Source organism: Contarinia nasturtii, unplaced genomic scaffold, assembly GCF_009176525.2.
Source record: "Contarinia nasturtii isolate CC-2019 unplaced genomic scaffold, AAFC_CNas_1.1 Cnas_scaffold_864, whole genome shotgun sequence".
NCBI classification, from domain to species: Eukaryota; Metazoa; Arthropoda; class Insecta; order Diptera; family Cecidomyiidae; genus Contarinia; species Contarinia nasturtii.
Window position 1 is genome coordinate 3,584,332 of NW_022198211.1, and position 11,980 is coordinate 3,596,311.

At 34.8% G+C, this 11,980-nt stretch overlaps 1 protein-coding gene across 3 annotated transcripts in view; it reads right to left on the minus strand.

Moving 5' to 3' along the window:
- LOC116342667 (maternal protein pumilio-like) overlaps positions 1-9,970 on the minus strand; it is a 182,428-nt gene extending 172,458 nt beyond the window's left edge. For all 3 annotated transcript variants that reach the window (XM_031770363.1, XM_031770362.1, XM_031770361.1), the window contains exons 1-2: positions 6,453-9,970; positions 1,212-1,635 (exon numbers count right to left, since the gene is read on the minus strand). In XM_031770363.1, coding sequence (XP_031626223.1) covers positions 1,212-1,406 — 195 coding nt within the window. In that variant the 5' untranslated portion in view covers positions 1,407-1,635; positions 6,453-9,970. The remainder of the gene's footprint in view (positions 1-1,211; positions 1,636-6,452) is intronic.
- Between the last annotated feature and the right edge of the window lie 2,010 nt (positions 9,971-11,980).

Consider the following 11,980-nt stretch of genomic DNA (forward strand, 5'->3'; position numbering starts at 1 on the left):
CTGCTGCCCGGAGAGTTTAGCTAGAAAGGCATCAGCAGCATTGGCAGCAGTACAATACAATGCATGATGTGCACAATGAATACATATATCATTTACTCTCATTCTCCATCTGCATTGGCATAGCAACCGGGCAACATCGCGACAAGAGAGAGAAAGAGAGAGAGAGAATGGAAAATTTCACCGAACATCGGAAACCGGCGCACAATGATTAAAACATATCTCGCATCCCATTGCATTTGGCATTGTAGTGTCTGTGCCCCCAGCACCAATATCAAGCGGTCATTCGTGGCTCACAGTCTCTCTCTCTCTCTCCCATTCTCTCTGGTTCAGCTCAACGCTCTCAACCCAGCATGCACAATGGAATCGATGAAAGGAGAACGTGCGACTGACCGTGCATGCAAGCAAAAGAGATAGATACAAATGAAATGACGAGAATATATTATAAAAAATGGATGGGGCAAAACAACACAACGGAGAGAACCCAAACGTGAAAACGCCGACAATAAATGTAACGAACATTATGCACAGAATGCAATCGTTTTTCATTTCAGAATGGTATTTTTCTTGAAGCGTCAAAACTCTCCGGACTATTTTCTGCTTGATGATTTTGTGAAGCAGTAATATACACACAATAGCGGCAACGAGTGCACAGAGGAAACAAAAATCACGTCTTGTCTTATAAAATGAGAATCTGATATATGAACTATTTTGTACAATGAGATAAATGTTAGACAAAATGAACACATTAAATACGAATGCAATGCAGCGAGTGCAGAATGTATAACTAAAATTAAAAATAAAAAAATGAAAGAACGAACATACTATTGCTAGCATTATTACATACAAATGCACATGAAACGAACTACATTTAAGCTGATAAGAATCTTTCCGCGTAGACAGCGGAATGGATTGTTTGCAGAAAGAACTGAAACGGATCGTAATTTGAACCAAAGATGTATTAAACGAACAAAAAAAAGCAGTTTCAAAGAGCATACTAGAAGAAATGCCACCTTTTTGAAATATAATTTGACTTGACTTGTATTCCGCATCGCAATATGCGATGAACTACCGCTGAGTATGCTTCAAAATAAATGCATTTAGCACACTTCATGATATGAAATTTCAATCGAAAATAGCATGTCTAGAGAATGGGAAGCAAGTGAAAAAATAAAATTTGAGAATAAATTGGAATCAGCATTGGCTATACTTACATCGATAATAGTTTCGTCGCCCGATGCCCAACGTGTTGGCGGCGGTTGTGGTGTTTGCTTGTGGGAAAAATGCGGAAAATCAGCTTCGTGGGGATGTCGTTGGAATACGTAACCAACGGCTGCATCGTCTTGCGACCGATGTGACGATGGTCCTCTGCCACCATTCATATCGTCGTTTGCACCCAGCAGTTTCATTTTAAAACCACTTGCTTTCTATTTTCTTTTCGTGCACTTTTTTCTTTCTTGCTTTCACTTGTCGCTTCTTTCTTGTTCTTTAGTGTTAAATTCTTTTTTCTTTCTCACTTTGTTTGATTTTCTTACAATTATTTACACCGAGAAATGTGTCAGATTTTTCTTCTTTATCTTTTTTACACTTGTTTTGAAATGTAAATCACACGCAAATCAACTTTTTTACGTTCACCAGCTGAAAATAAAAAGAAAACATACAAAGAATTTATCAGATAATTGAATTTTTCTTTCCTTAACATTCTATTGTGTTACATCGCATAGGCTAAATGTATTTTGGACATGTTTTCGAGTATTTTTTTTTTGAAAGTCAGATGCATCTATATGATGGGAAAAGTGATGATGAAATTGCAAGATTCGGTAAATAAAATTTATTTAATATGATGTGATTAAAAATTTTGATTCATGTAATGATTGCTGTAATTCTTTTATTTTTCTTTTGTTCGTTAGAACGTATTCGTGTGTTCGTTCATCAATTTATCACCTGAAATTGGCAAATATACCGCAGCGATAAAGAGTAACTTAGGCTTGGTTATGTAAGCATCAAGCCAAATGGAATTTCTTTCGTATTGCATAAAAAGAAATATAGAACGAAAATTACATCAAAAATGCAATTCACATAATAAATGATTGCAACGACCACAAAGGCGTTCGCAGAACACATACACTGATAGAACAAGCAAACTGCATCGACAATGTTACAAATGAAAGGTTCATGTGCTTGCCGTCTGATCGTTATATTTGTGCACTCTTCCACACTCATACACATACATTCAGCAACTCATATGAGCTCATCGTCATTCGGTTTCGCTTTTTTCCTTATAATTTTGTTGTTGCTGTTGCTATTATGTGTTTTGTGATTTTCGAGCTCAAAAGATAATGGAAGAGAAACAAAAGCCAGAGACTCGATGAAAAGCGAATCGACAACAAACTCAAACGCGAACAACACACACACACAAACACAAATGAAGAAAGAAAGAAAACGAGAAGACGTAATAAATGATGATGATGGTGCGCATTATACGCCTTGATGATGACGATTACATTGAAAGAGAAACACCAACCGAACGAAGCGAAAACTGTTTCGGCTGCTTCACTTTTGATTCTTCTTTATCGAGTTTCAGAGCTTGTTTTCCATACTCATGATGTTTATTGTGTTACAATATAAGACAGCAAGAGCAATGCGATGAAAATTATTTTTAAATTTTTCGAGGTTAACGCATTTAATTGTGTCGCACTCGTGTTTTATAATGCAAACCGCGCGCGAGACTTCTCTCAATGCTACAGACAAAGTCAAGCGCGTGTCATGTGTGTAAAGGAGAGAAACGATTAACAAAAGGAAAAAAAACAATACACTTACATACACACAATAAGGCAACAACGGCAGCGACGACAACAGCGGCAAATATTAAATTGGCTATAAATGGCCAAGTAAAATGTGTTAAAATTCGGTTCCAAATTGTATGCATTACATTTTCAGTATTGATAAATAAAAAATTATACCCGAAGAAATGTGGCTTGTATTTAGCAAATGTTTTATATATTAGTGAATGAAGATTACCGACATTTGATGCACACAAAAACACAATACAGCGCATATATATAATTCAATGCAAGTAGCATACGTATGGTGCACACAGTGCGAACACAGCAGCAATACTCAAATCCGAGATTCAAAAATGATATAAAAAGAAGTTTTGCCATTTTACGAAATCGAGCAAGATGCGAAAGAGAAGATATATTTTGTGAACGAAACAAAGCACAAAATTCACAATGTTAATGTTCACATTTGTGCCAAACTAAGCGTAGTTTTCAAATGAATTTGTAATAACGACTCTGAAAATGATCGTTGCGTTGATAGAAATGTGTGCGCCTGAACTTGTTTGTTGGTTTCATCAAAACATTTACATCGAATTAACTGAAACAAAGTGTAGAATGGAAGATTTGTGGCACAATGTTACGCATAGCGCATCAAGTTTAATGTTTTGGCAATGCATTCGGTATATTGGCATTTGCTGACGAATTACAAAACTCAAAACAAAACAAACAAAAACCACACGTTATCAAACTATTTTGAGTTGAGTCAGACGGTTGTGTTTGGTTTGCATTCGGATCACCCAATTGAAAAACGGTTTTCGACTTTAAGAATCAAAACCCGAAATACGCACATCAATTTAATGGCAATCCAGACCTATTCTATATTCGAAATCGTCTCATATACATACTGCACACACAAACACACAATATACAATGGCTTGAGTGACTTCAAAATGTTACGCATTCATTATGACATTACCAGCTAGTATAGAGAAAACGATGTGTGTTTTTTTGTTGTCTGTCGATACGGAACGTACGAGAAACTTTGTTAGCGAGAGTAAGAATGAAACGGGAATGAAAATACATAGACAGAGAAAGAGAGAGAAAGATAATAAGAACAGACGACGCACAAAAACATGTATCGAATGAATCCATTTGTCAACAGAAGAGCGCACCGTACATGCTCTCACTCACTCATTCTCAGCCTTACTCATACCATATCGGACACGATACGCGCCGCTATATATATATACACACCGAGAATGATTTCACTCATTTCAGAGCACACTATGTTTAGCCGCTTACATTTGGATGTACGGAAAGCCGTGAGGAGAGAAACAAGAACTCCAAAACTAAACTAAAGCAATACCAAAAATGAACAATCCAAAAGAATTTTTGAAGCAAAAGATTTATACACAAACAACACTAACACGCGTACACACACATTTACTTTAATCACGTTTTATTTTTGCCTGTTTTTGCCGTTTCTCTTTATTTAAAAAAAATATTGTTTCCTTTGAATTGGTCGATTGTATTCAAATGGATCGCTGCTCCACACTCACACTCACACACAGTCAATATCGTTTGTATTTTGTGAATTGATTTCATGAAATGAATTACTCATACAAAAATTACAAATACTTTTTGAACTTTTGAACGAATAAATCTTGTTTTTTCCTTCAATCAATATTCTATGTTCGAGAAGCCGTGCTCAAATGTTTACTTGGTAACGTCCATCGATTGAGATTCACACCATTGATAAAATTGACTCTGATTGCAAACAATAAGGATCACATATTGATATACTCTTTTCATACAGTAGAATAATAACATTCTGTCAACGATTCATCACAACAATGCAAAGCACTTTCATATACAACAAAAACTTTGTTTTTGCTCTAACTCATTTTTATCTCTGAAAATATATTACTCGATATTACGATAGTGTGTATGCTTTGCTCCCAGAAGCAAATTGAACGAACTTAGAAATAACTTGATTGAGGTGATGTTAACCCGAGGAATTCAAGGTGCATCAACTAAATAGAGCTATATACATATAAATATATGTGTGTGTATCTGGGGTTATTTATATTACAATGAATCGATTGCCGCCGATTGGAAAAACATTCCATTTATTGTGTGCATTTAAAGAACTGGCGACAGCATTTGCATTTTATGAATTTGTACCATTTTCATTTCTCCGTTTCATATATTCGTAGCATTTTCCATTCGTAAATAATTAAAAATAGTCATGATAACGTAGAATACATGCGAAAACTCACGCGAAAACACACTCAAATGCCATTAAAATTGGCATGCACCGACATGTTTTGTGATGATCTGTATTTGTCTAATACGAATAAGAAATATATCGAAAAATGTTCGCAACCATTTTATGTTAGTTGCAAACAGCAATGACCTCCAGCTCTGCTTGCAATGAACTGCGTTAATTTGTCGATTATTTCGTTTTTCGGGCACATTGGTTTTATCGTGGCGGTAATTAAAGATTTTCTTGATAACAACAACGATTCTTCTTCATACTTTGTTTTTTTTATTATCTTCGAAATAAAAATGTTCGCCGAACTCAGCACATTTCCTCATGTTCAATGTAGTATTAAATTATATTGACACAAATATTAAATTAAATTTAAACGATGAAACGTTGGCTGTGTGAGCGCCCGATAGGAAAAAAAATGTTCAATGAGAAACAAAGAGCACACACAGCGAGCGCAATGAAGAACGAGGTAAAATTGAATTCAGCGATGAAGAAAGAAAGAATGAAAGAACTAACGAACGAATCAACGAACAAAAAATATCCATATAAGTTACAAATGTGGATGTGTCACGACGCGTAAAGTTTGTATATTATATCGCAACATATAGTCATTGGGAGAAAAGGAGTACGAGCAAAAAAGAAGCGTATTTTCGCGCGAACACTCACAAAAATACAGCAAATATGTCAATGTATGGAGTGCACAACTCGTGTATATTTGGATGGCCAGCATAATACGAAAGAATGAGATAGAAACCGACCAAGGGTACACACTGTATACGGATTCAGATTGCTTTTGTGCACCAAATGAATATGCTCAATTTTATAGAATATATATATATATCGACGCGAAAAAGGCACACAAAATAAACTTTGTTATTTATTTTCTGTTTCTTTCGTCGGCTTGATGAGTGTATTTTTTCTGTAAATCAACCATGCAGTGCAAATGCGCGTTATGTGCGCACAAATCACAAATGTACACGAACGAAAAAGAAAGAAAGAAAGAAAAACACACACATCACCTCTTATTTATTGTTTATGACTTTTTTATCAATTTCTATTTTGTATACACATCGCTGCCATTGAATGCGCTTTTTGTAGCTAGAAAGAGAGACTTGATGTATAAAAATATTGAGTATGCTTTTGTTGACAGTAACGATGATGCTGGTGTTTTTTTGTCGTGATATTGATGACAGGAAAAAAGACACACATACTCACACGCATGCCAAAATACATCAACCTAGCGATGAGACCGCGAAAATGCAAATATGTACAGGGATTTGAATACTGAATGAAAAAAAAATGTGTGGCTTCTGTTTGCGTAAAATATTTCTTTTTTTCATCGGAGTTGTTGTATTTATATTACTTCGAAGAAAAGGGATTATGCGATTTTTTGGTTCACTTACATTTTTTAATACCAAATTTGATACAAACAGCGTTGTGTTCTATGATGAAATATTGACAACCTTTTTTGTTGTGAGCTGCGTTTGCTTGGGTCACTTGTCACATTGAATATATTGTTATATATTCTTCATATATTTACTTCGATAATGATTTTTTTTTTGCAAAACAAGGCGCACTTTTTTCTGTTGGCCGTAGATCGTTTACCATAAACAATCTATTTAACACACACGAAATTTAAAAGCAATGAAACGGTTTCTGCTTTATGTTTATTTTTATTCACCTGGATGTATGTAATTCTTTTTTTATTTTCAAATTTCTTTTTTCTGTGTTTTGCTTTTATCGTCGATTGATCAAAATTATATACAAAATGCGATTCGGAAATTTATTCAAAATATACACAGGCTATTTACAAAGATAAGCGGTGGAAAAAAAAATGAATCTAGAAATTTACATTTTCAATTCACTTAAATACGCTTGGGTTTCACAAAAAAAAATTCGCGAACCGCGCGATTTGTCTTTGTTTCTTTCGTGGCTTTTGGTTTTTGTTGATTTTTTTTTATTGCATTGATAATAATTGTTGAGCGGATTGTGTGGCCTTGTCGTTTGAAAATTGTGTAGTGTTTTGTTATTCTTTTTTTCACTCAGCCTTATGCTACCATTTCACATGTGACAATAAAACTGTCGAATTTTTGCCATGAATTCTGTCGTCGTCGTCGTTGTTGTTGTGGTTGTGGCCGCGTCAGATTAGTTTACAACGGCCTGTTTGATCGGTGACTGACAATTTTTTTTCCAAGATTGTTTTTCTACCGCTCTTTTCGTACTAGTTCCCGAAGAGCTGAATTGACACTTTTTGTACACACTTTAACATGTCTATTGTAATGTTATTATATTTTCGAATGCGATTCGTCTACGGTGATATTCCCGGCAAGAAAACCAACTCACACAATGTTAAAACGTTTATTTCGCTTCTATACATATAATAGCGTGCGCGTTGATATCAATGTCCATGCATAAAATGCCAAACTCAATTCAACATACACATATAAACGTATGTGTTGTAACGGGCATGGGTCGCGTTTGAATAAAAGTCCTCGGTTTTTCGGTGTTTAGCTGCTTCGATATGCTTCTTCTCTCTCTGGGAATTTATTCGCATGAAAGTTTTACTCGTGAAACGTGAACTGCACGCCAAATCCCGGTTGTCAAGTCGGATTAAATTTTCTGACTCCAAAGTTATGTCTTTGTACGGTTTTGTTGTTTTTATAGCTGAATTATATTGTTGACCATTAACGGTTTGATTATATGCGTTTCTAGCTGCATAGATACTATCAATCTCATTCTAATCAGAATTGATATGAGTTAAAAATGTTTACAATTGCTATTGGCGATAAATTTCGGATTTTCCTTGCGGATAACAAGTTACGTTGCATGTATGAAAGAACAAATGGATGTTGCGTTAATTACAAAAAAATACGTCGTTTCTCTTTTTTTACAAATTATATACAAGTTTTTTTGTTTGCGGTTCTATGTAGTTTGCTCTGACAAAATTCCCTTTGAATCTTTTGGATTTGTTGGAAAACCACGTCGATTCAATGCGATAATAAATGTTAAGCACAATAATCATGCGATCGAATTGATTGTGTCATCAAGTCCAAGCGACCACTCAAGTTGTTTAACTCTGCAAAACAAAGTGTGCGGTTCTGAATGATAGAAATGTATGGAATCGCGCGTGTTGTTGTTTAGAGACAATGACGATGTTTGCACCGACAATAATGAATCGCAGGCGCACACTCTTTCAAACTCAAAATGCCGTCATACACACACAAAACAATATTCGTTTCACTTCACTTTTTGTCCAAAATATCGTATTTTACTGTGTTGCCAAACGTTTTTTTTTTTCGCTTTATTTATGGTGATTCGGTTGGATCCAATGGAGAGAAAGAGTTAAAAGAACTGTACAATGAAATGACACTTTCGATTGTTGTCTACTCGTTTTGGATTCAAATGAATATGTACAATTTACAAACAGAACCGAAATGACTGAACTAAAGAATGTAAATTACAAGAATGTACAGGACAATTTACGGTTCATTCAACTAGAAAATGTTATACACACAAATTTGGTTTTATTTTTATTGAGTTTTAAATAGTTTTGTTGCTGGCTTTTTTATACACATGTAAAATCGTCCAATTTCAATATTTAAATAAAAACACAACAAGCAACGATTGTTTTTTTCTTCTTCTGTATTGTTGGTGTTTGTCGATGTACGTGTGTTGGTAAGAGGAACACTGTAAAGTCACATACAATCTATACACAAGTGAATGACGAAATTGACGGCGGCGACTACGACGGCATCAACCGACCGAAAGGAATTAAAATTCAGACTAAAAACGCACATACACACGGGGCGAACACGAAATAGCAACAACAATTATAAAAGCCACGCACAAATACACGATTCTTCGATGCCGCTACCAAATGTGTGTATATATGGCAAGCAATGATGTCTGCTGTCTCTTCCTCGGTTCTATGTAGTGTGGAATATAAACGCTGTTTTTCCGTGTATTCTTTGTTGTATCTCGCAGGAATATTCACACTCTCTCACAATTGAATTGAGTGAAGTTGTTGTTGTTTTTGGTCTTTCGTCGTCCACAATTCTTTCGATGGTCGAATGATTTTTGATGGATTCTTTTATCTGCTATTTGTTTTTTTCCTCAATCACTCTATAATTTCTTTAATACACGGGGAGCCTCTTTTCTCTCTCTCTCTTCCTTTCTCACTATCGGTGTATGATTTTTTTTCAAACAAAACTTGTTTGTAACACACGATGAAAAGCCGAGAAAATCACAAACTGATTTTGATATATTTATTCGCATTCACCAAAATATCAAAGTCCCGGAATGAAAATGTTTGCTCGTAATCAATCGAAATTCTTCCCTTTTTTACTATTTTTTATATATATTTTTAAGGTTCAAATGTTTTTTCACTGAAGTGTTTGGATATTTTTTACTCTGATAATGCGTTCTTTTTGTTTACGGTGCAATGCTGTTCTGTCTTTTAACTTTTTTGTGAATATTATTTTATTGTTGAATTAATTAAAATAAACTGTACACAAACTATTTACACGGAAACTATTTAGTTATGTTGAATTTTGTTTTTTTTTCTTTCTGTTTTCTATACAATTTAAAAGAGTGTGAGGAGAAACGCGATAAAAATATAAATCGAAAATTAAACTAAAGATACTTTTGTTTTATACAAAGAAAGCGAAATTTCTTTTTTTTTTGTTATTTCAAATGCCAAAAAAAACTGTTTCCCTTCAAAAACTCGTGTGGATGTTATTTTCTGCAAATTTTTTGTAAGGTGTGAGTGTGTATGAGTATGAGAGTCGGGTTAAATATTTAGTCGCGTTTTTTATTATTATTATTGTTATTTACTATAGTTTACAAATTTTATCGAATAAAAAACTGAACACAACGCACTCGGTTCTGCTCTCGGTGTGTGATTGAGGTGGTGGTGAACTGAGCCATTCGTTTGTTCTAACTAGTCGATTAAGTCTCTCGAATTTCGTTTTGCCATTACACTACCACCAAGCAAACTTATCGCCATAGCAGAATAATATCTTTAGCGCAACGCGTTTCTATCTATCTATTCGTCATTCAATTGTGTAAAGATTTTCGAACCTGCGATAATTTTGTATATGTGGCACATCATATAAAATAATTGCGCATGCGCAGTTAGAACTGTTGACAATCATTCCTAAATAAATACATAAAAATTCCATTGAAACATTTATCGAAGTCATAAAATTTGTGTTGCTAAAGAGCAAATGTATAGCGCTCTGCTTCTTCTTTGTCGTTTTCCTGATCTTTTTTTGTGTGTCGTTTATCGGTCTTTGCATGAGAATGTGTGAGTTCCTGTATTGTTGGTGCTGCTGCTGCTTCTGCCGTGTATTTGTTCTATACCAATTCTACAGTGCTTGATGTTTTCGGTAGTGCAGCTGGTTTTGCACGAACCTAGCGCTCACGTACGTGTATCAGTTGTGTATGTGTGTAAGTTTGTGCGGATGAGCTTCCCTAAAGAAGAGCAAAAACGAAATGTTCTACGCTTTTGTCGTTTGAGCATGTATTGTGTGTGTGCATGTGTGCGGAGACCATTTTTAGGCGAAATGAGCGACAACGCACATTACCTTACTCAATAATTCAACCATTTTTTGAGCGTTCTCCGTGTGGCAGTGACAAATTCAGGCACACATACCATCAAATATCCGCCATATTTTGAACAAGTATATTCAATATCGGTATGTGTGTGAACTTGCGACAGTTCACAATTTTTTTTTTCTCTTGTTGTCTCTGTCTTGTTCGTATATGAGAATAGAAACCGCGTGCGCGTTATTGTATGCGTTGTTTTCGGCATGGACGAAAAAAAGCGTTGAAACAACTACAAAGGCAACGACGGCTGCTGCTGCAGCAACAGAAATAGCAAATAGGCTTGTTGGATAAGACAGCAGCATTTGGTATGTATATTATGCTATTTGATTTGCCAGATATTGGACTCTCGATTCACTCTCGCTCTCACTTTTATAATGTATGAGCCGATATATTCTCAGTCAGCATTAATGTAGCAATCTGCATTATTAATATGGTTCGAGACTATACGAATTCCTCATTCATTCCCTATTCAATATATGAGACATGATTCATTTGATTGACATAATTTTAGCAAATTCCATCGATGAATAATTTCATTTTGATTGCAGTTCTTGTATGCGATGCAGCATATATGAAACAAAAAAGAAGAAAAAATCTACCTAACTGAGAAAATACCATGACATTGATACAGCGCGAAAGCAATGAACAGATTAAGCAATAGCAATTTTTCGTGTTGTTTATTTGCGTTGTTTGCTGTTTCAGCATTGCGCATGTCATTTTTTTTGTCATTCTCTCCCTTTGTCGCTTTTGCTATAACAACATATCGGTGTACGTGTGTATCTGTGCATCTGTCATGAGCTAGCGTGCTTTTTGTGAGTAGCTCAAATCTGTATAGCAATGAGAATCAAAAGCGGTTGTTTGTGCGGTTATTTCGATACTTTGACAGCGCTCTCTACTTAATACTTATGACTCTCTGATGTGACGGCTCTGTGTAGCTAGTGTACGAATGCATTTGTTGACACACACGAATAGTGTGTAAAGCGAAATTGCGTACGCTTGATGATACATGAGTCAATCAAAATACAAGATTGGAGTAGTAGTAGATTATTTAAAACCAACTTCAGATTAAAACTGTATGATAATAAAAGACGTTATAAATGTTTACTATTCTTTCACATTTTTTTTTTGATCAAACACATTCGAACGTTCATGTCTTTTGTTTAATTTAAGAAAATACATTGTTGAAAACAGGATTTACATACTTTTTCTTTCGTTATCGTTTCCAAAATTGATTATCGATGATGTTATGTATTTTTTTTTTTTTTTTTTTATAAAAAAATAGACAAGATTAACAAAAATTAAGATTAAGGAATGAACTTTGAAA